At 34.2% G+C, this 26423-nt stretch overlaps 1 protein-coding gene across 1 annotated transcript in view; it reads right to left on the bottom strand.

The window, feature by feature from the left end:
- The window catches only part of ssh1a (slingshot protein phosphatase 1a), a 111267-nt gene that overhangs the window by 82238 nt on the left and 2606 nt on the right, over positions 1-26423 (bottom strand). The window contains exon 2 of the mRNA XM_056457539.1: positions 15488-15525. Within this exon, the coding sequence (XP_056313514.1) occupies positions 15488-15525 (38 nt within the window). The remainder of the gene's footprint in view (positions 1-15487; positions 15526-26423) is intronic.

Genomic DNA, 26423 nt, shown 5'->3' with positions numbered 1-26423 from the left:
TTTTCTGGCTGACACTGCTGGAACAGTAACTGGTAAAGAAACAGTAAAGAATCCATGAAATTAAAGTCAAGTTTTTTAGGTGTTAGTATCAGTATTGTTAGTTTTTAGCATATCTATAAGCTAGTGTGCTCAAAAACAGTGATAAAATTCATGTTTAGAAGATATAAAACTTATTATAACATGTAAAGCTTGTAGTTTAACACTTCCACCTAAATGGATCAACGCTTTTATTCACGTCACCTCATTCAGTTTCTCATCAAATGCTCTCTAGTATCCAACATGCCCCGCCACCTTCAAGACGCTTCTCATTTGCTTTTCATTTGATGCGTTTGAGCTCAACTATTCTCACTGGCAGAGCTGTGATAAAACAAAACGCTATTGGCTGGGGGGGTTTTTTAAGGGGAGGAGCTACACTATGTCCCGCCCTCTCTTCGTGTTTCAGTTGAGACTGAGTACGTCAAACATCGAATACAAATGCATATTTCAAAGCACTTCAAGGGACCTTTAAGATTAAAATAACAAGCAGTAAATTTACTGATTTATTTATTCTTTGAGAGCATGATCATTTTATCTTTGTTCAATCATGCTGACATAACTGGATGTACTATGATGCAAGTATTTTCCTGCTGAAAAGAAAAGAGATAGTTCTCCCAAAAATGAAAATTCCCACCCCATTTACTCACATTCAAGTGGTTCTAAACTTTTGACTTTCTTTCTTCTGTTAAACACAAAACAATATATTCTGAAGAATATCAGAAAATAGCAGATATTGAGATCCATAGTAAAAACAAAACATGCCATGGAGGACAATGGCTGTTATGTCCAACATTCTTCAGTATTTCTTTCTTTGTGTTCAACAGAAGAAAGTCAAACAGGTTTGGAACAAGTGCAGGATGAGAAAATGTTGGCAGAATCTAAACGTTTGAATGAACTGCCCCTTTTAAAAGGAAAATTCATTATTTTCTTAATGTATGTCAGATACTTTGTGGTGAATTATGCATCCTGTAGATTTCACTTTTAAAAAATGTTTTGGCATCTCATATGTGGACTTTTAAGCCCTGTTTTTGGTGGTCAGTTGAGATGCATTACTGTTTCCACCATATTAACATGTTTCAATATGTCTTACGAACACTTGAATTTGGTTTTTGTTGAGACCCTTACTTCTTATTTTACTTTGCTCTATATTATTTTAAACAAAACATGTTGCAAACCACTGGAAAGAGGAGAATAAAAATAATGTCTAGAGACCAATTACAATTCTGATCATGAGATGTTTTGGTTCAAAACATAATGAATTTTGGTGGCAACAAGCAACCGTTAAAACGACACGTCAATGAATCTTCAGAAGATTCTTAAATAATCAAACATAAAAAGAAACAAAAAAAGCATGAGAGAGTATTGAATCTTTCATTTAATCAAAGTTTTAAATTTATTCACTGAAAACTGAAAAATAAAAATATGTTGCTTATTATTATGTTCAGTTGTTTGTAGAGAATTTATCTCATATTAAAAAAAATCACTTTAATTAATAACTTTTTTATACAATAAAAACCTACAGCAATTTTAGGACCCTTTTGTTTTTGTGCTAACTACATTATTATGTCAATATGTAGAATAATTTGTTCAGGAGATTTATTCTGTCATTAAAAGGGAACGTTTTATGGGTAAGTGATTGAATCATTCATTTAAACTGAGCTTCTAAAATTATTCATTAAAATTGCAGCAAATAAAAAAATTGGTTGCTTGTTATTTTGTTTAGTTACAGAATTCATCTCATACTAAAAAGTCACTTTTATACTCTTTATATAACAAAAACCATACAGCATTTTTAGGACACCTTGTTTTGGTGCTAATTACATTATTATGCCAAAAACTGGAATCATTTGTGAAAGTTTTATGGGTAAGTGATCAAATCATTCATTTAAACAGAGCTTCTAAACTAATCTATTGAACATTGCAGCAAATGAAAAAAAAAGTTTGCTTGTTATTTTTTTGGTTACAGAATTTAGGTCTTGTATTGGTGCTAACTACATTTCAAAACAAAAGGTGGAATCAATTGTTCAAGAGATTCATTCAGTCATAAAACAAGTGAAGTCTGTATGGGTAAGTGATTGAATCATTCATTTAAACTGAGCTTCTAAAATAATTCATTTAACATTGCAGTAAATAAAAAATTGTTTGGTTGTTATTTAGTTTTGTTACAAGAATTTAGCTGTACTAACTGTCAATTTTATACTGATTTAAGACAACTTGTTTTGGTGCTAACTACAATTTTATGAACAGAAGGTGGAATCAATTTTTCAAGAGATTCATTCAGTCATGAAACAAGTGAAAGTCTTTATAGGTAAATGATTGAATCGTTAATTTAATCTGAGATTCTAAACATTTATTAATTGAAAATTGCAGCAAATAAAAAATGGACTCAGAATCTTTAGTAAATTAAAAGTCATTTTGTATTGTTGTCTACTTAGAATCATATGAGAAAAGTCATCTCTTTTTTCAATTCTAAAAATGATGATTCTAATTTCCTCAAGAGAAAAGACAAAAACAAAAGACTATCAATTATTTTAGGTAAACTATTCCTCAAAGTTAAAATTTATGTTAAAAACTAGACATCGCTGATATCATTCTTTTAAAAGAACAATATTATAACATTTTCACTTTAATGCTCTCTAGCAGATTGTAGCATTCCACACACACCCAAATACTTGAACCCTGATATGATGTACAAAAACAGGCAAACATAAACACAGATTGCTGTGCTTGGCTGCTCCTGCCTCTGCATCTGTTTGGTGAACTCTCCAGCAGTGCTGTTGCCACCTGCTTGACTTCACGGGAAAAGACTTCAGACAGTTCAACAGACATCCTCAGGTATTCAACAGGTTAAAGACTAAGTTTAGGGTTACAGTTACTGTGGGTAAATTTGGGGGGGTTAAAACACCTATATGTCTTTAATGTATTCATACGACCTTCACAATTTGTGACATCCTTTTCCAGATTTGTCTATTTCAAAATGCTTAAACAGGACAGTTTAACATTATAGTATATTAATCTAATTAATATTTTCTTAAGAGCATTAGAGACGACAAAGGTTCAAAAAAAGGAGGGTAAAATTAAAGATGAAATACTGGCTGATAAACATCTTAAAAAAAATTAAGATACCACAAGAAAATTCCCAATTTTTTAGATTTTATTATTATTTAAATTTGTGTTTGAGTAAATATTATAGTTTTTCTGTAGAGCACTGATGACGTAAGTGTTTTTAACCTATAAAATCAAAAAGGTGCCATGTTTTCAACAAATAAAGCAATGTTTGACAAAAAACAGTTAACTGAATTTTTTTTGTGATAAGATTTTTATAGAATACAACTGGTATTCATGTTAGGGATGCACTGATTGACTGACAAAAAAACAGAACTGGATGATTTTTGTAATAAACAAGCGATAGGTATTGTTTGTTTCAGTTTGTTTCAATCTCTGTCTGGATTTACACAACCTGACAAAGTCTTGTTATCGATCCCAGTTGTAAGAGCATTAAATAATAACTTGACTTCTAGTTGATCATTTGGAAAAGTGGCAGAATGTAGATTTTTCTGATGAATCATCTGTTGAACTGCATCCCAATCATCACAAATACTGCAGAAGATCTATTGGAACCTGCATGGACCCAAGATTCTCACAGGCATCAGTCAAGTTTGGTGAGGGAAAAATCATGGTTTGGGGGGTTACATTCAGTATGGGGGTGTGCAAGTGATTTGCAGAGTGGATGGCAACATCAACAGCCTGAGGAATCAAGACATTTGTGCTGCCCATTATATTACAAACCACAGGAGAGGGCAAATTCTTCAGCTGGGTAGCGCTCCTTTTCATACTTCAGCCTCAAAGTTCCTAAAAGCAAAGAAGGTCAAAGTGCTCCAGGAATGGTCAGTCCAGTCACCAGACATTATTGAGCATGTCTGGGGTAAGATGAAGAAGAAGACATTGAAGATGAATCCAAAAATCTTGATGAACTCTGGGAGTCCTGCAAAAATGATTTCTTTGCCATTCCAGATGACTTTATTAATAAGTTATTTGAGTCATTGAAGAGATGTATGGATGCAGTCGTCCAAGCTCATAGGACAAGACTTTTGTCTCAGCAAAGTCAGACCTTACTGTCCTAATTAAATAATTAAAAATCAAGGCATGATCATATTTTATTTTGGTAAAATAAGCGTAATCTAGAGGCCTTTGCCTTTCATATAAGCCATTTCTGATACCAAAATATCACTAGAGGTCAAGTTATTATTTGTTGCTCCTATAACTTGGATAAGCGACAAGACTTTTGTCAGGTAGTGTATTTACAAACTACACTGCAACAGAAAACATTCAAAGTTATGGCGTTCATCTGCCCTTTCCACAGAGTTCCCACAAAAGCTCAAGCTGCACGTATACAGCACTGCAGATTCTGCCACAGCACGTACTTCCACATGATTTCAGTAGAACGCATGACAGGTTACTGTTAAGTAAGTTAAAAGGAATCTGTCAAGTTTTTACTGCCGATGGATGTTACTTCAGGAATCAATGAGCTCAGACGAAAGGACAAGTCTTTACATGTGTGTATAAACAAATGACATCAAATACTGGGAATCAATGGCACACGTCACGTTCTGACAATTTCACAACATTAAATGGAGCAAGCTGGAATTCTCAGAACAGAAGCAAGCTCAGACTACGGACAGTCCTGCTCCAAAATGCCAAAACACATTTAGCTTCATCCTCGAATAAAAATGGATGAAAGTATTCTGTTCTGCTGATGCTGTTGTTCTTACATCATTTTTTATTATTATTTAGGTCCATGCATCTATTGTGCTAGTGACTTTATCCTAACCTTGTTTTCCCTCATTAAAAGAGGATTTGTTTCCCATGAGCCTCTAGGACATCCTGTTCCAGTTCTGGAGTTATAAAATGTATAGAATTCAAAAAAGAAATTAAATAAATATTCTGACTCGCTTTGCATTCAAGCTGTCTTTTTTTTTTAAACACAAAACAAAACAAAAAAAGGACATTAATGGTGGAACTTTACTATCAATTTACTATGATATAAGCTACCAAACTTCTAAAAAAAAATGCTGTGCGCTGGGTAATCTCATTACATGTGATAGTATTTTTCACTCAGAAAAAATGACTGTAGTCTTTAGACTTTAAAACAAATAACAAAGTCTTCAAATACATGGTACATGGATCAAAATATTAAAAACAGATCAATAAAAGGTATATATTTTACTTTACATTTTTTATTTCTATTATTTTAATATTATTATTTTACTTAATTGCAAAATCTAGTTTAGGAAACTCTGTATTAGATAAAAGCATTAAAATATACAGTAAAAAATATATTATCAAAAAGTCAAGACATTTTTCAGAACTTTAAACTATTTTAGCAGCTTAAACAGGTTTCAAATATATTAATAGATACTAATTTACTTATTAAGTTAGTTTTAATTGATGCAAGCTGAAATGACTTAAAATTCTGTTAATTTGACTCAATTTAAAAACGTAAGGCAGCAACAATTTTTTTATAGTATAATAATATTTCTAGTATAATTAGTATATATTTTTAGTATAATTATTTTCTTTATTCTCCATTTCCACCTGGGGATACTCTTCCCGAGGCCCTCAGACTATGCAGAGTCACTGATTCGACCCAAGACCAACGACGAGATGATCCCAAGGTTTCCATATCCTGGACCTGGCCGAATCCTGAACAACTACTGCGATGGTCATGGAAAAGTGGAGAACATGAGACTGTTTCCTGTGACGCTCCAGAGACAGACGAGTCTTCGCTGAGGCCAGCTTCCAGCCTCCTCCACTGAGACTGCAGCTCTGCACAAGACGTTTGGCCAGCGGAGAAATTAAAATGGTCGTGCCCAACTGAGCCTGGTTTCTCTCAAGGTTTTTTTTTTCTTCACTTCCGCCTTTAGTGAAGTTTTTTTTCCCTCTCCGCTGTCGCCACTGGCTTGCATGGTTCAGGATCTGTAGAGCTGCGCATCGTTGGATTTGCTTTTCAGTATTTGGACTCTCAGTAGTGATTATTAAACCACACTGAACTGAGCTAAACTGAACTGAACTTAAACACTACAAACTGAACTACACTGTTCCTATTTACTGTGACCTTTTATGTGAAGCTGCTTTGACACAATCTACATTGTATAAGCGCTATACAAATAAAGGTGAATAAATGGCAAAAAATTATGCTAGAAGTTAATAGAGCTGGGTTATTAATTGAATTTGATTGATCGATGCACATCTTGTCAAGGGAAGAGTGTGTTCAGTAGTAAATCTCCTCCAGGCCAGAGGGTGCTCTCATGCTGAAACTCAAGACATGAAGAAAACCTGGGAATCCTCATAGCATTGTATTATAAAGCAAGGGTCCCAAACTCACTTTACCTGGGGGCCGCTGGAGGCAGAGTCTGGGTGAGGCTTGGCCGCATCAGGTTTTCCACAAGAAAAACTTTCCAAGAAAATCTTTTTTTTTTATTCCAATCTTCTCTAATCTCTTTATTTTTATTTTTTAACACAAAATAAGATGAAAAATAAACAAATTAAGAATTAATAAGAAAATAAATAAATCAGTAATAAATACTAATAAAATAACAATAATAATAATAATAATAATAGTGACAACAATAATAATAATAGTGACAATAATAGTAATAATAATAGTCAAAATAATAATAATAATAATAATAATAATAATAATAATAATTATAATAATAATAATCATTCATTCATTCATTCATTTTCTTTTTGGCTTAGTCCCTTCCCATCACTGGGAAACATCCATACACACTCATTCACACACATACACGACGGTCAATTTAGCTTAACCAAATCACCTATACCGCATGTCTTTGGACTTGTGGGGAAAACCGGAGCACCCGAAGGAAATAAACACGGGAGAATGTGCAAACTCCATACAGAAATGGCAACTGACCTAGCTGAGGCTTAGCTGCTACCCACTGCACATCTGTGACGGCCATAATAAAAATAATAATAATAATAGTGAAAATAACATTAATAATAATAGTGAAAATAATAATAATTATAATAATAATTATAATAATAATAGTGAAAATAATAATAATAATAATAATAATAGTGAAAATAATAATAATAATAATAATAGTGAAAATAATAATAATAATAATAATAATAATAATAACAACAACAACAACAAGTGAAAATAATAAAAATTGTGAAAATAATAAAAATTATGAAAATATTAATAACAATAATAATATTAATAGCTAATTGTAATGAAATGACTCACTCTGTCTAATCTTTAAGAGGCCACAGTTAGCTCTTCTGTCATGTTCTGTGGCAGACTTGACTCATTTTGCTTCTGTTTCCCGCTATCTTGATCCAGGGATGCAGTTCCAGCTTCTCGAAATCTCATTTGATCAGGCTCATTATCAGATTTACTCATGGTTTAAAAAAAAAAAATTAAATATGCTTGACTGCCTTTTTGCGATTTTGAAAATACACATATTATTTAGGTCGGCCACTATGCCATTATTTATTTCCGCCAAAGAGTTTAGAATGACCAAGAGGCGACACTCAATAGAACGTTCTATTGCAACAGCAGCGCCCAGCAACAGCCCTGTGATTCCGCCATTTTGGAGAGAAAGGCTGTCCACTGGACCTCGTTGCTGTCACGATGGCAAGCAGCTGATTTGTTTTTTATTTATTTATTTAAAAAGCACATTAAAGCTGAGATACAACCTGAAAGACCACAATACAACACTTACTATGACAATCATCAGCACTTATAATAGTTTATTTTACAGGCTTATAATATTCTGTTGTTCTACTGGAATTTTCATTCCAAAATGGCCACCGCGTGACACTAGCGGCATCTAATTGTTGACACTAGCGGCATCTAATGTTTGAGTGTCGCCTCTTGGTGATTCTATGTTCTTTGCTTCCGCTGTTCACGGTGCAAAACATAAATATCTGACATTTTTCGAAACAGGATCCGGCAAGATCCGGCTCAAATGGGATGGGGGTTGTTGCTAGACGACCATCAACAAATAACAAAACATTGCTGTGACTCTGATTAGAGCTGCACGATTAATCGAAAAAAGATCGCGATCCCGATTCGACCCCCTAGACAATCTTAATCCAGCATTTCTACGATTCCGCCAATCATATTTTTAAGTTCAGGGGAAAAGCAAAGGCGGCTGCACAAGTCCTCAAATAGTTTTATTTACGTAGCTTAGCAATGTGGACACCTCCAAATGGTGTTGAAAGAGTTACTGTATTTATAAGGTATAATTCACCCAAAAATGCAATTTCTGTCTTCATGTAATGATGTATTCATGGCCGCAAAATCACATGTGACAGGAGCTGACCGTTAGCCGTTATCACAGAGAGGGTGCGCGCGCCTGTGAATGAAGTCTACTTCAGTGAACAGAACCTGCAAAGGCTGAGAATAACCAGTAATAAAGTTGTAAATAACATTCAGTTTGTGGCACAGAATGATCGTTTGGGAGCTGTGCTGGAAGTGTGAACCGCACTTAGCAGTGAAAATGAAACCGAAAGCGTGCATGTCATTTAAATGATCATATCGCATTTTAAAGTTATGATTATGACAAGCACTTGATATGTTTTTCTTTCAAGGTGAACACAAATTGTTGTGCATGAGAATAAATGTTTAACAGTGTCAGTATAACTACTCTAGCCTATAAAATGTTTAATATAATGCAAGAGGGAATCTGATAATTCCCTAATCTGATAAAAATGTCTGATTCTACCAGTGGAAAAATGGTCTAATAATGTTGTCAATGACAGATTGCAAGCGTTTGTCTCAAACATAATATTTCAATATCAGAATTATTAATTGTTGTATTTTGATGTCATCACTTCAATGTGCATTAATTATCAGGACAAATTTAGTCTGTTCAAGTCCACCATTCTATTTCTATTCCAAATTTAGCATTTGAACCATCAGTAGACCTACACATAATATTATTGCTGTTTTACCATATGTTTGAGTAATAACAACAATATTAGCCTACTATTATAATCCTTTATTTTACATCTATAAAATCATGAGAAAAATCGTGATCTTGATTTTAAGCAGAAGAATCGTGATTCTCATTTTAGCCAGAATCGTGCAGCTCTAACTCTGATACAAGTTTTAAATTTGGAAAAAATTACAAAGCATTGCAGTGTTTGTTCTGTGCAGTGGTGTTCTGTGTTTGTCTGAGATAATAAGTCTTACTTAAATGCATATATTTCATACAAGTTAAAGCTGATCAGTCAATTCTTGTCACGTAACTCGCAGTTGGAAATAACGAGCTAGTGCGAACTCTAAAAAGACGCGATATGCGAATGGCCCCTAAAAGGCCGCCGTCATTTGTGATATCCAGCAGTTGATCTTCTTGCACAGCCAAGGTGGATTCACCTGATTTGTTGACAACTAGGTTGCAGATCCATTCCTTGGCAGTTCACGTGTCCTTCACTTTTCCCCTTAGCAAAGAAACTTTCCAAAGACATCTGTTTCTTACTCATTTTGCTCGTTGTGGGTTAAATTTGGGCGCGCAAGTGACCGAGGTGTAATCGAAAGAATACGGTCAATTTTCAAAATAAAATACTTTTCAAAATAAATCAATCAGACTCAGATAATAAATAAAACGGCAATAATTAATGATTTCTTGTGCAGCCAGGTACTAATTGATCCATGGACCGGTACCGTAAAGTGCCATATATATCAAACTCGCATGCCGCACTAACAATAAACTTTCAAATTAAGGTGGAGGCCACAAAATATCATCCCATGGGCTGCAATTGGCCCGCAGGCAGTGAGCTTAAGACCCCTATTATAAACATAATCATCTCCCAGAAAATTAATTTCAAACCCTTGACTGAAGTTAAATGTGGCTGTTCGTGTGCAGCCTTGATCAACACTACACAGACCGTAGTTTACTGAGAAATGACTTTTACTGAACGATTACCTTGATCTCATAATTGCCTAATTAAATCAATTGAGATTTTTTTGACACAATTTTGCACAGCTTGTCAGTGTACAGTGCATATGAAAACATGTGCTGGAGCTATACTAAAACCAGCTTTACTGACAAAATGTGCATGAAAATCACTTTTGCAATGCTTTTAAATAAGTGATTATTCCAGCATCTTATTTATTTAATGATTATTCATGCACGTTCTTTTCAATTGAGATTTAAAGGAAACTCTGTTCGCTTAAGAAGCGCTGAGGGACTAAAGTCTTATCTGTGAGTCACAGGAAGATACAAAAATCAGGCACAGCCTCCATTGTGTTTGCAATCGCTAATGCTGGAATCTCAGACTTCTTTTCTCATATCCTGTTTTTACAGAAACACCAAGCACTGCCTCGACCGATCACAGGGCAAACTGAGCGAGCGAGAGACGGAGATGGACAGAAAGTACTAACAGCACTTTAAATATGCTGAGGGAACAACTGCTCTTTCGCTTATCAGATGACCTTATGTAGGTCACACACGCCACATGAAAAAACAAAAAGCAGGTTGTGTTTAGTAGGTTCATTCAGGTAACTGGCACAGTAGTTCCTCCACACCCTTTTCTAAGCTGGATCAAAATAATAAAAAACCATTTCCTTTTACTTTCCAGCAATGTGCTCATTATCTCTGTGTTCAAACATTTGGGGGATTAACTTGTGTGAATGCACTTATAGCAGGCCATTTACAATTCATTCATTACAGATCATTTTGGACTTAAACATCTTACTATACGCTCATTTAAACAGAATCATTTCAAACTAGGACAGAAGTTATTATTGATTCAGCTTGTGTTGGGTTTACAGTCAACACAACAGCTATTTCCTGAGCAATGTGACCTTTGAGGATGTCACGTGACCTTTGGGATGACAAATCTTCCTCTGTACACATCCTCTTCCTTTAGCTCTGCAGTCTGTACAGTACCATAAGCATTTTGACTGTCCTCACGGGTTGTTATTTGAGCCAGTTTGGCCATTACCCAGAGGCCAACACTAAAATACAGTGAGAGTTTTACAAAGTGCTGCACATCGGTGAACAACTTGTCTCTTAAAAACTTCTCTTTTACCCTGCGGTGACCTAGATTCAAAGTTTGAAAGGACTGACTGGGACATTAGTCCAATCCCAGCAGACACAAGCCCTAGTTTAATATGTCCTCTAAAAGATACACTAAATACAGCCAGTGCACTTCTTCATTCAACTAGAAAGTCTTTGACCTTCAGGGCTGTGCAATATGACAACATAAAGTATATGGTGTGAATTAAATAAATGATGCTCTATCATTTATTTTGGGGTGTCGCTAAATACATTTACAGTATGTTTATGATAATAATTTTTTCATCATTTGGATGACCGCAGCCTTAAGTGGTTGCAAACAATTTATTTGTGTTGAATTTAAACAAACAAATTACATTTAATAATGTTCAACTTAATTTGTTTGTTTAAATTCAGCCCAAATAAATTGTTTACAACCACTTAACGTAAAAAAAATTGAGTAAATCCAAGGGATCATCTTTGAATCATTTTTTCAGTGCAGTGATGCAGGAAGAAACCTGAACAACTGCAGGGTGAGAAACTTACAAGAAAGTACAAAGTATGCATTTTATTGGGCCTGTAATCAATAGTTTGTGAAAAGTGTTTTAGATTTCATTTTTAAAAATATTTTTACATTCTTAATCAAACAATTAATAATACAACTGGCATGAAGCTCTATACAAAAAGAAAAAAACAATCACATAAGTACATTTGAGTATATATTGTCAAATGTATAAAGTAAAATTGTAAAAATGTTTAAAAAAAAATTTTTTAAAGTCCTATCCATGTGGAAAATATATAAACTTTTAATTGATTGAATTTACAGAAAAGGTGCCATATTGTGATGTGATGTACAGTATATATATATATATATATATTTATATATTGTTATCAGAATACAAGATTACTTTTATTGGGATAAGACTTTTGTTATAATGCCCAGCCCTAGGCCTTACTAAGCTAAAATGGTGTAATTATTTTAGTTTATTTTATACAGGGTCCAATATATCGTTTCATCATCGATATCGCAATGTGTACATCCGCAATACTCACATCGCAGGATATGCATTGTTTAATCTAAATTATAGTAGACCAGAAGCTATGGAATTGTATTTAATTACTGTTTGTATATGGAATTTATATGATTTATGCAAAAAAACAAATCCTTAGATTTTGTCTCGTTTCTAGTCCTCATATCTACATTTCAAAGTGGAAACAAGATTTTTTTTTTACTCAGCCCAGTAGCTTGGTTTACTCTTAATTTTGACTTATTTCTTCTGAAGTTGAAAACAAAACAATATTTTGGCTTGATCTAAGAATTTTTAGGTATTTGGACTAGAAGAGAGAAAAAACATTTTTGCATTGTGATTATTCAATTTCTGTACCTGAATACTGTTAGACTCCCCAGAAAACCATCAAATAGTTCTATTCAAACTACCGTGTGAAACTGTTGCATATTGCAATATTTACTGCAGAAAAATAAAATATTGCAATATCAGATTTTTCCAATATTGTGCAGCCCTAATATATATATATTATTAGCCCTCCTTTGAATAATTTTTTCTTTTTTAAATATTTCTCAAATGATGTTTAACAGAGCAAGGAAATGTTCACAGTATGTCTGATAATATATATTTTTTCTTGTGGAGAAAGTCTTATTTGTATTATTTTGGCTAGAATAAAAGCACTTTTTAATTTTTTCAAAACCATTTTAAGGTTAAAATTATTAGTCCCTTTAAGCTATATTTTTTTCGATAGTCTACAGCAGTGGTTCCCAAACTGGGGGTCGCCACCGCTGCGGGGGTCGCAGAATAATTTCAAGGGGTCGCGAGAGTTATTTAAAAATTGTGTAATTTTCAGTGATTATAATAAATATTTTTCAGTATTAAAAATTAAAGCTAATATTTTCAGATTTTTAAAAAGATATCACTGATAAATTCATAAAGTATTTAGGACACATTCAGGCAGAATGCATCTTTGTACTTGGAACGCAGCGCTCAGGAACAGTTTAAAACTGTTGTCATGTCAACTTGCCGCAGTAAACAAAGCCTTCAACGCTTGCCCCGCCTTCGCGCTCTTCTTATTGGCCCACTGCTCTAAGAACTGAACACGAATGATTGGTTAAAATCAGCTGTCAATCACTCAGTCAACGCCTCCTGTCTTCAGATGACAGGAGCTACAACCGCGAAAATGTAAAGCGCTGAAGACGAGAGAATGAAAACAACAGTGACAGATTTAGTTTTAGAAACACCTAAAGCTACAAATATTGGCACATCTGATTACTGATCATGTGCTGAATGTTAATCCACCAGCTATACTTATTGAAGAGTGGATAAAAGACCTCCATTGGCTTCAAGTCTGCTATGAAAATAACTAGCATTCACTGTAAAGTCTGTGGGATATCTTTTGGGATATCCGTCCGTGTATCTTTTGGTCACTCAATAATGTTATAAAAATGTCTTTTCTTGTGATAACGGGATTTCATTGAGACATTTTCCTCACGCATGCATATTTATTTTTTTGCTTGTTAGTTTTGATTAGTGTTGATTTTCAAATGCAATAAATCTGTTTATAAAACTTGTAGTAACAGTGCGATAATTGGTGGGAGCCACTAAATTTTGGCTGGTGCGCCTACATTTTTAAAGTTAGAAGCACCAGTGTTACCAAGCAAAAATGTTAATTTCGAGCCCTGTAATCTATAGTAAATATAGTTAAAATATTGTGAACAGCTTAAAAAAAGCTATTTTTATTGTTTGTATATGCTTTGGTAGTGGGGGGTCGCGAGTTCTTGACGATCTTACAATGGGGGTCGCGGGTTAAAAAGTTTGAGAACCACTGGTCTACAGAACAAACCATCACTATACAATAACTTGCCTAATTACCCTAAACTGCCTAGTTAACCTTATTAACCAAGTTAAGCCTTTAAATGTCACTTTAAGCTGTATAGAAGTGTCTTGAAAAATATCTAGTCAAATATTATTTACTGTCATCATGGCAAAGATAAAAAAATCAGTTATTAGGAATGAATTATTAAAACTATTTTGTTTAGAAATGTGTTGAAGAAAATCTTCCCTTCGTTAAACAGAAATTGGGGAAAAAATAAACAGGGGGCTAATAATTCAGGCGGGCTAATAATTCTGACTTCAACTGTGTGTGTGTGCGTATATATATATATATATATATATATATATATATATATATATATATATATATATATATATATATATATATATATATAATAGCATAGTCTTTGAGTTCATGTTTGCTTATTTATTTGTAAGTTTATTGATATAATGTCCAAATAATGTCCACTGATTAGTGCACAATTTCTACACCACTGGCGTAATTAAACAAACACAGCAAATAAATAAATAACTAAATTTAAAAAAACAAATAGATAGTCCCATAAAATTTAATCCAAAAATCCAAGTTCAATATCAGAGCTGTTAAAATGAATGAAACTAAAGTAAACTGCATTAAAAATATTTAAAATCATTCTGCCTTTACACTTTTTCTGCATTTTCAGTCATGATCCAATTGATGATTGCAAAGTATGAAATTTGAAGAATTGATAAACATGAATTGTCTCATAACAGGGATACATACAGAGTGACAAGGCTGCAATAAAAATAGAAACAAGTATGTCACTGCAGCACAGGAAACTCCAAGTGGGAGGAACTTACAAGGTAACTTTGGTTAAGGCTACAGTAAAACTGTAACAGTTACAATAGGTCACTGTAAGGTGTATATTCAGGGTTTAGGTATACATAGACCTTAATAAAACACAATAGGGTACTGTAAGGGCTATCTCTAGGATTATGTTAGGTCTAGACATTATTAAAACACAATAGGTTGGACTCAAATCAATAAAAAGACATGAGCTGACTCTGAAAAACTGAAATTGAAATAAGGCAGTTTGTCTTTTTATTTTAGAAGCCAGGAACGTCTTTTTTATTTTTATTTTTTTAAGTCTTGAGCCCTCAGTAGGACAGTTGGCAATCTCCCAGTATACTAAAACACCAATTTGTCCATCTCTCCTCTACAGTCACTGAATCTCAAGCAAGCAGATTATACTAACAAGACAGGGTTTTCATTAGTAACGATACAGCGTCTGATAAGTGAAAGCCATCAAGATGTTTGCTTCAAATTAAACCCATTTGATTTAAGTTCAGTCAAAAAAAGAAACTGGGAACTGTAATAAAAAGCCACTGTGGTGTTTGAGCTGCCGTGAAAGCAGTGATCAGACACTTGGGCTCAGATTTCCTTGATTATATGGGGAGAGGAAGCATCTCTTAAACTACCGGGTGTGATGAAGACAATCATGACACAGACAGACTCTTCATCATCTGCTTCTGACAGAAAGCAAACACACAATCAAATAGAAAATGACAGGCTTAAATGTAAAAGCCCGATGTTACCTCTGATTTAGCCGGCGCTCATCGTCACTTCCAAAGTCCTGTAAAAATATAAAAAGAAAGTATGAATGAAACAGAAGTCAGCCATCGAATAGGCATGTGCCAATACACAATAATATTAATAATGAAGATATAGGATATTAGTATCGTAAAAACTTCTAAATATTGAGAAGAATATTCAGTGCTGCTGTACCATGGCTGCAGCAGGTGCAATGATATTATGCAGCACCTGAAAATAGTCCAAAGCTAGGGAACTAGTTAACAGCACTCCATAATATCACTTCGCCTGCTGCAGCCATGGTACATGTAGCAAAGTCTTTTGATTATTACACTGGAATAACACTGTAAAAAGCGTTAGGTTCCAAAAACCGATTTGTGTTGGGAAAACATAAAGGAATTAAGTTAATTTATTAGTTTTTACAAATTTAAGTGGATTGAACATAAAACAATTAAGTTGTACCAATAAACAAAAGTCAAGAATTGTGTTGATTCAGCTCATTTTAAATAAGTAGATTGAACAAACCGCAAACATAATTCTTTGAGTGTAGAGTACAAATCCTAGTCGTATTACTCTAGAAAATAGCCTATAAAATTTAGAAAAACTTTACATTTTCCTCCGTTCTTAGTCCACAATGTAGGGCTGAGCGATAAAATGATTTTATCGATGAACTCGAGTGCAACGTTTACATCGATTTGTTTAAATGAAAAAACGTTTTTCACCCTAACACATGACGCTCCCCTCTAGGCTCCCGTAGTTCTCCCGCATTGGTCATAAAAACACACAAACAACATGGCAGCATCAGCGAGCAGAGAAGAACTGCACGCCACAAATTGTATTTCTCACGGAAAGAGTTAATGGATAAGGCGCACATACGAAAGGAACCGTTACCGACTTAATGTTGGAATTCAACGTTGCTGTTTTCGGATAAATTATGTGGCCTAGCTGCAAAGACGTTCATTACTGTAAATATCAAAACTGACAAAACTCACTCAGTGCACTAGACTAATCTACCAGATGCAGCAACCCCACACAAATAAAAGCATTAAAATGCAACACAGTAGCCTAATGTGAGTAATTTATATGAACTGATATAACACAAAATAACAAAGAAAAAACAAATAAACAATCTTGAAAAAGGTCCACTTTTCAACAATCATTATGTTTACGTTGACTGAAGTTTACTTTCATTGTAATTGTATTAAATGGTTTCATTTATATTATTTTAAAAGTGTTGTATGCAATTATAGTCAGAGGTTGTTAAACCTAATATTTAAATGAACGCTTTTTTCTTTAGCAGTTTTATATCTTATAACACATTATTATTATTATTATTATTATTATGATAAGGTTATATAGATTGGACTCTAGGTTATAAAAACCTTCCACTCCAATATTTTTTGTGTGTGTGTGTGGGGGGGGGGGGGGGGGGGGGTTGTTTTTTGAAAAAAATCTGGGATTTTTTTTAAAAAGGTAATTCCAATTTAAATAATTTGACATTGTTGGTTCAAAAAGAATTTTGCTCCTGGGATCTATTTGCCTAAAATAAGATGAAATAACAATTTAAATGAGTGTACTACAATGTTACTGCAATCACTTTTTGTGTGTATATATGTGTATATATATATGCAGCCTATGTAAATATAATGGATAATATCAATATAATGTGTCAATACAATATAATACAATATATAATGGATGTCGATACTGGAATTCGGTCCCAATCCATACTGAAATTTTAAAAAAGTTCATTTCCTGTGAACATTTGAGTGCTATTGAGCGCGTTCTTAAACAGCGCTGATTTGCCACCGTGTTCACATGCTCAACAGAAATGACATAATGGTCATCAGTTCACCAAACTCACTGCTGTTTACAGAGTGTAACCACAGATACAGGAACACTGGAGCATTTTAAAGCTGCAATTCATCAGCGGGACACTCATATTTTAGCTTATAGATCAGAGATGCCCAAAGTAGGACCCGCGGGACAAAATTGGCCCCTAGTAACCTTTAATTTGACCCACTACCCCATCTGAGAAGAGATTTAGAATGAAGTTTTCTGCAAATGCCTTCAACAGAGATCATCATTTCTAATTTACCATAACCTTTTGTTTGTTTGTTTAATTGTTAAGCTACAAAAACGTCAACTGAAATGAAATGTTTCAATTAAATACTGTGCATGAATTCGATTTTTAAAAATACAAATACCGTCACTCGAAGACAGAGGACAATACGCAAGACATTGTCGAGCAAATCAAGGCAAAGGCAGGTTCAATGTGACTCATTTAACAACATTGTGTTATTAATGTGTTTATGTTTTTATTGTAAAAAGGTCATTATAAAATGTTTAAAAAAGTATAATTAATAATATTAAAAAAACATAAATAAATGTAAAAAATATAATCAATAATATAATTAAAGTAATTTTTTCTATTTATTTTTCAATATTAGGAAACTGGCAGCTTTAATGTAAAAGTTTGGTATATTTACCTTCGGCCCACCACGCTCAATCAAGTTTTGTTTTTGGCCCTTCGTAAGAAAAAGTGTGGGCACTCCTGTTATAGACAAACCAGCTGATTGACATGACTTTGAAACTCTCTAGTGTCCCTGTATCTGTGGTTGCACTCAGTAAACAGCGGTGAGTTCAGTAAACTGATGACCTTCACAGCCAATCAGTTATTTCTGTTGAGTATGTGAACACAATGGCAATTCAGCGCTGTTTAAGAACATGCTCAAATGTTTGTGGAAAATTGACGTTTAGAATTTTAGTATCGATTGGTACTGAATTCCAGTATTGTGAAAACCCTTAACACTGTATATGGTGACAAAAGCTTCAGCGATTTTCATAATAAGACAATCAGATCCCCTCATTTATGACTACATCCAAAACAACAAACCAAGCATGTCCACACTGCTGCAAAACATTTACTGCCTCAAGTCCTAACACAAAGTGCAGGATGCATCCGTGTAATAAATCTAATTACGTCTTCACAAATCTTACACCTAAACCAAATGATAAGTTATCATTTCAGCGTCTGCTGTGAAAATGTCAACACAATTCCGGAATAAATAATGGGAGAGGCCAGAATCCCTTAGGCCTCGGAACTTTTCCAAATTCCACAGCCTCACCCGACTCAATCCCAGCGCAACACACTGCAATCTGGCCTAAACATGATCTCGCTCTCTGCTGAACGTGCAACCTTTAAGCACAATACCTGACCCACGTGTCCTAAAAAACAAATAAAAAGCTTTGATACACCAGCATTCAGAGCAGCGTAATATGACAAAGAAGAAATGTGCTCTCAAAGCCGAAACATGAAGAACAGGGCCTCTCCTTCAGATAAGGTTTCATCATAACAAAGAGCGTTTCTAAAATAGTTCCTCACTGTACGTGAACGTGACGGGTTGTTGGGTTACTGACCGTGGTATGAATCAGTGAATGGAGGAAAGCGAGCGCAACGCGGTCAGATGTGACAGATGCCTGAAGGCGAAGAAACCGTGTCAGGGGAATCGGTCATGCCAGGGTTTCTGTCACGTGCTAAAATCTGTCCCTTCATGCAGCAGCTGGGCTTATAAAACTTTCTAAAGCAGAGCAAAATGAGGAGTGGAAACAATGAGGCGTTTATAACAGAAACAGTCGTTTTGGAGGTGTGAGGCTTTTCTGTGATTTACTACATTCAAAGTGAATGAACAGATAGCATGAGGAGAAAGGTGAAGAATCAGAAAGTAGAAATCAACATGGCACAGACAATTTGTAAGCTATTTTAGGGATCTACTCTGTGATGTGACACAATTCAAATGGAAACTGAATGTATATAAAAAATGATTTTGTTGCTTGTTTAAACTACTTGTTAAAAATGAACCAAAACAACACAATTCTTGAGATTTCTTTGGTACAACTTATTTATTTTATGTTCAATTTACTTAAAGTTATGAAAGAAAAAACTTTGGTTTGGGTTGGGACAACAAGAAGATGTTTTTATGCAACAGTAAACCCAGCATTTTTAGTGTGCACAATATCATGAAAAGCATAAAGAAATAAGGAAAGTTCAACTATAGTGGCGTGAATTAAATTAACCTTTCACCCCATCTTGTCATTTGACTCACTGTTTCAAAAACTTGCTGGAAAAATCCCAGATGTCTTCAAAATCATGAAAAAAATTAGATGTTGGACTTGTAAGCTTCGCACATAAGGCAAAAGCCTTAAAAATCTTGGGAGTAAGATGAAACGTAGGTATGGATGGATCAAATGAATAATCTTATTGGTATAAAAGAAAATAAAGAGTATATAAATATTATAGTATGTGTGTGTATTAGAAATGTGACAATGAAAGTTTCACATAATTATAATGATCAAAATTAATCACAGTTATTATCATCACGGTTTTGTTAAAGTGAGCGGAAAATGTCCAAAAAAAATGTCACACATACTTAAGGCTTTACACCAAGTTCATTCATTCATTCATTCATTCATTCATTCATTTTCCTTTGGCTTTTAGTCTCTATTTCAGAGGTCACCACAGCAGAATGAACCAGCAACTATTCCAGCATATGTTTTTACGCAGTGGATGCCCTCCGCAACCCAGTACTGGGAAACACTCATTCACACACACAGACACACACACACACACTCATACACTACGGCCAATTTATTTTATTCAATTCACCTGTACCGCATTTTTTTGGACAGTGAGGGAAACCGGAGCACCCAGAAGAAATGCACGCGGACACGGGGAGAACATGCAAACTCCACACAGAAATGCCAACTGACTCAGACAGGGCTTACACCAGAGACCTTCTTCTTGCAGTGAGGCGACAGTGTTAACCTCTAAGCCACCGTGCCACCCATGTACACCAAGTTTGTATCTCAAATAAACAAGCAACAAATACAGTTTGCAGCTTAATGCCATTTTTGTAACAAACAACATCAACATGGATCTCAGTCTGCATTATGAATTTGTTTACTTAATATTTATTACTTATTATTTCAAGTACATGTTTTCTATTTGTTTTTATAGGTGCATTTGATATTCTTATTCAAGGTATTGTTTGAAAAAAAAAAAACTTGGAAAACTACCACACAGTTTACTGTTTACATAGTCAAAAAAATTATAAAAAAGCCAAATTTAAGTAATTGCAAACTTTATGAGTGATCTTGCACTTTAATTTAAAAATAAAAAGAATACAACTGTATATAAAAATATATATTCATCAACTGTCTACATAAACATTCATATACGCATTTTCATTGCAGTCTTGTAGAATTCTTAAAATCATGATAATCCAATCATAGTTTTCATGAAAAAAAAATTTAAATGGTAAAACTGCCTGAAATTCTACCATGGTTTACCCTGAAAATATATGCATGTATACACTCAGTGTACATATATAGAGTATACATCTGAGCATACACCTGAGACAACGACCAACAGTTCAGAAAAATCATGTTACAAAACTTTAACATTTTATGTTTAAAAAAACAACAACATTTTTCTGTTATATATTGAGCCTTCAGGTCTTGTGTGTCTTCTGAGCTTGTATTTTATGTGTAAAAGACTTTACGGAAGCAGTTTGAGAAAAAAATTTGATTCTGTAATAAACAACACATCTAATTTCTTACTATGTGGAAGTTAAAGATCATTACTTTAACTTCTGTGTTTATGTGAACTAGATTGAGAGATTATTGAAAAGATAACATCCAAAAGAACTATTTCATGCATTCTGAATCATATGAACCTGCCAAGAAAAAAAAAAGAAAAGAAAAAAATGACTATCACAAAACATAGAATATCATACACAAGTCCTGTGGACCACTTCTTATTTTTTTTAAATTGTGGAAAAATTATTCGTTTCTTCAGTGATTCAGAGAAAGGTCAAGCAAGTTAGGAACAACCTGAGGGTAAAGTAAACAAAGACAGTATTAAATAAATTTTCCTTATGCAATAACCCTTTAAAAAAATTGTCATTTTTAATTCATGTTGAAGAGATCTTATATCATCTTTGCGTCAAATTACAAATAACAAATTACCGCTTATATGAGGTGTTTCTAATGCAGTGCCTATGGGGCTAAGAGTAAATCTGCCGTTGCTCTCTCTCTCCTGGCTGCTGTTATCAGTCTCACGCTATTTTCTTCCTTTTTCTGAAAGTCTTGATAACACCATTGTGGAGTTTTTCTTTTATTATTTTTGTGAGTAAAAGACATTACAGAGGCTGTTTGAAAAAAAAATAGCTTGATTCTGTAATAAACAACACATTTAAGTTCTTACTATGTGGAAGTTAAAGATCATTACTTTGATTTGTGACCAAATGGATAAGAATATTTCTGTGAACTAGATTGAGACGTTATTGAAAAAATAACATCCAAAAAAACTATTTCATGCATTCTGAATCATAAGAACCTGTCAAGACAAAATCAACAACAACACAAAAAAATTACGACCACAAAACTTGGAATATCATGTACAAGTCATATGGACCACTTCTGCATTTTTTTAATGGGGAAAAAAATAATTTCAGTGTTTTTAGAGAAAGGTCAAGCAAGTTAGAAAGAACCAGAGGATAAAGTGAACAAAGACAGTATTAATTAAATTTTCCTTATGCAATAACCCTTTAAGAATTAGTCATTTTTAATTCATGTTGCACAGAACTTAAATACCACAAAAAGCATCTGCAAATGTTTACCCTCTGAACTTTAAAGCCAAACTAACATCATAATTATTCCTCTTCAATGATTTTCATTTTACATCACTGCTTCTCATTAACCTCTCTCTCTCTCTCTCTCTCTCTCTATGAGATGATGTCATCACTGCAGCTGCATGTTCACCAGTGCTCATGTTGGAGGTCGTGCTGCAAATTCTAAAGTCTACATCCACTCTAGCAAAGCACACTATGCAGACATTCTTATCTTACAGCACAATATCAATCTAAACATCAAAATAGCTCAGAAAAAGAAGAAAAATAAGAGCAAAGTGCGAGTATAAATTCATGTTTTGAATTATTTCCTGAACTGTGCATATAATACTGCACTGTGTGTGTGTGAGTGTCTCATAATACAGTATCCATCAGATCGTGTTTGTGCTTAAATGTGTAGAGCCAGCGCCCCCTATTGGGCGAACCAGTAAAACAGATTTGAAAGAAAACCATGACGTCAGATAAACTATGTAGGTGTGGTGGTTTCACAGAAAAATAAGATTATTCAAAAACCTACAAGAAAATTCCCTTTTTTTTCGAAGGCTTTTCAAAAGCACCACCTGAGAGAATCCCTATTAACAAAAGGCAATGCAGCTCTCCTGGTGAGACTGGCTAAAAGGGTCTTGCTTGTAATGAAAGGTAAAAACAGGAGGCCTTTCATTGCATGAGAGGAGCCGGGCACAATGAATCCGATTTAAATTTCTGTCCAGCCGAAGTGCAGGCCTCGGGGGGGTCAAACCTTTAACTTTCACATAAAGAATGGCAACTGATGTAGAGCCACTCACAAAGGTTAATCTGCACCATACAAGTACAGTAGCAGGGTTAAGGGGGATAGTTTACCCCATAATGAAAATGCACTCCGCTTCAAGTGATTCAAAACCTTTTTTTTCTATTGAAAACAAGAGTAGATATTTTGAAGAATGTTGGAAACCATTAGCCATTGACATTCATGAAACAAATTGTATGAAAGGTTTCAATATTCTTCAAAATAACTTCTTTTGTGTGTTTAAAAGAAGAAAGAAAATAGAGGATGAGTAAATTCTGACAGATTTAGTAATATTGGTGAACTGTGCCTTTATCAGAAATTATAGCATGTGTTAACTGAGCAAAAAAAAAGGTTTAGGTTTATGTGTGAAAACATATAGGAACTAGGGCTGCACAATCTATCGTTTCACCATCGATATCGCAATGTGAGCATCCGCTATGATCACATTGCAGGATTTACAATGTTGAGTCTGGATTATAGTTGACCAGGATCCTGTTCCATAAACCAAGTGTACAGAAAAAGCCTGGCTTATTTTTGTAAGTCAGGTTTATTAATGGCAGATTCTGTTTCATAAATCAAATTTACGATAGTTCAAACTCAGTTACTCCTATGCTGGGAAACTAGCCTGGTCTGCGGCAGGTTAACTCTCAGGCTTAGGTACATGATTAGGAAAACACTGACTGATCTTAAGTAGGCTACATTTCTTAATAAATTACTTTAAAGACGCAAACCCTGTGTGGAATAATCGGAAGATAGATCCGAAATGAGCAGTAGCCTCACTTTAATATTAAAATATTTTTCCACGGGGCATGGGAAACACACCTGTCAAAGGGAAAGCAGCAACTTGCAGCGTTTTCCAAAGCAAATTAAAAATTCCACCGCTTGTCCGTGCATGGGTCTTTGAAGCCATTATTTTAAACTTAATGTGCTGACGTTAAGCACATTTTGAATTTTACAGTGAGCCTGCAATGCATTAAAACCTTTTTTGTAAGCAACAATTGGCAGTAAGTATGAGCGCAAGCTAAATTTTAATGTATTTTGTCAAATATTTAATTTAACGTTAATAGGCCTATAATGGCCTGTATTTTAAAATATATTGCGACATGAGTAGCCTACTGAGACGATCTGCAATTTCCTGTCAGCCTCTTCCTTTGTTGCAAGCCATAGTTTTTGATTATTATTATTATGTTTAAATTACAATATTTTTGAAATCCTGCGCTGCTCAATCACTGTAAACATAGCGGGCTCATTTCAGAGCTCTTTCTTTCATTGTAGTTTCCATGGTAGCGCACAACACAATCTATGCTTGACCTACAGGGTTTTACGACAGTTATCTAGATTATTTAAACTAAACTCAGATTAGTTAGATCAAATGATCTTCCACTTGCTGTTGTGGAACCAATTTAAGCGTGGACGTTTAGTTCAGCTCATTGAAGTCAGTTTTTTTTACTTTAATCCCCGCTTTTCTAAACAACTTATTTGCATGTGTTTTAAGGCCTGTGACAGAGCATTTCAAGAAAGTTTAACAAGAAATTATGACTTTTGGAGGCGTAACAAAAAATGTATTTCATTTAATTATTTATACAGTGAAGATGATATAAGATGGTGTAATTACATTTACAAAAATGTGTTTCTTAGAAAATTTTTGCATTGTTTCATGTCCAAATATCTGCATTTCAAACCTTAAACAAGATTATTTAGCTTATCACACTGGTCGATTATTTAGCTTGTTTAAAAAAAAATAAATCTCACTTAATTTTAACTTATTATTTCTGAAAGTGAAAAAAAATCTATATTTTTTATATTTGGACTAGAAACAAAGCAACCCCAAACAATTTGCATTGTGATTACTCAATTTCTGTACCTAAATACTTGTCAGACTCTCTAGAAAAAGTCAAATAGATAAATCAAACCATCTGGTGAAACTGTATTCAAATCACAATATTTATCGCAAAAAACATGAATATCGCAATGTCAGGTTTTTCTAATATCGTACAAAACTATTGGGAACTATAATGAATGAGGAAGGCAGTGCTCAGTATTTCTGTTGTTGGACAGTTTTATTGTAAACTAGTTCATGACTCAAAAGCTTCCATCCTTTTGACAGTTCCCCTTTTTAAAATGGCTTAACCAAATGAATGAAAGCACACAGTCCAACACAATACTATGGGATACATGTAAACAAACTCCTCAATGTACTTCAACCATAAACAACGACAAAAGCAATACGGCAATGATATTTTCAATATAAATAAGCATGTAGTGGCGCTTATTTTTGTACACCTTATCATTTCAAGATAAATGGTGATTAAAAGTGATTTTTTTTTAACTGGTTCCAATTTATTCCACTACCATAATGCATAATAATACTGTTGTGAGCTGACTGTACATGATATATGAAAGTGCTTACATGTTTATGTATAAATTTAATGTTTAGATTCAACTATCAAAAAGTCCTGAAAAAGTACCACTAGTCAGGAGTGAACGTAATAAAGGAGGGAGTATGCTAATAACATAGTTATCATTCTCAGTACAAGATATCATTACTGACGGCCCAACGGTTAGGTTAGGTTAACCAAAGGTTAGGTTTTTACAGTATAACAATAAAGTTGATAATAAAATGGACTGATATAATTGACTTAAATGCAGTGGAATAATATAATATAATATAATATAATATAATATAATATAATATAATATAATATAATATAATATAATATAATATAAAATAACATAATATAATATAATATGCAACGCGGTGGCACAGTAGGTAGTGCTGTCGCCTCACAGCAAGAAGGTCGCTGGTTCGAGCCTCGGCTGGGTCAGTTGGCGATTCTGTGTGGAGTTTGCATGTTCTCCCCGCCTTCGCGTGGGTTTCCTCCGGGTGCTCCGGTTTCCCCCACAGTCCAAAGACATGCAGTACAGGTGAATTGGGGAAGGCTAAATTGTCTGTAGTGTATAAGTGTGAATGAGTGTGTATGGATGTTTCCCAGAGATGGATTCCAGCTGGAAGGGCATCCACTGAGTAAAATATATGCTGGATAAGTTGGCGGTTCATTCCGCTGTGGCGGCCCCAGATTAATAAACGGATAATATAATATAATATAATATAATATAATATAATATAATATACAACAAGAAGGTCGCTGGTTCGAGTCCCAGCTGAGTCAGTTGGCGTTTCTGTGTGGAGTTTGCATGTTCTCTCCGTGTTTGCGTGGGTTTCCGCTATAGGTAAATTGAATAAGCAAAATTGGCCATAGTGTATGTGTATGAATGAGTGTGTATGGGTGTTTCCCATGTTTCCCTATTGTAATATTTACAATAGATACTTTTACTTGCACTACATTTTTGGGCAAGTAATAGTACTTTTACTTGAGTATGATTTTGCAGTACTCTTTCCACCACTGCAAATATCTATGATCATGTTTGTAACTAAGTAACTATGATCATGTTTGATCATTGTGCATGCTTGCTGTAGTGCCTGGT

Source organism: Danio aesculapii, chromosome 5 (genome assembly GCF_903798145.1).
Source record: "Danio aesculapii chromosome 5, fDanAes4.1, whole genome shotgun sequence".
Lineage (NCBI taxonomy): Eukaryota > Metazoa > Chordata > Actinopteri > Cypriniformes > Danionidae > Danio > Danio aesculapii.
This window is presented reverse-complemented; position numbering and strand designations above follow the sequence as displayed.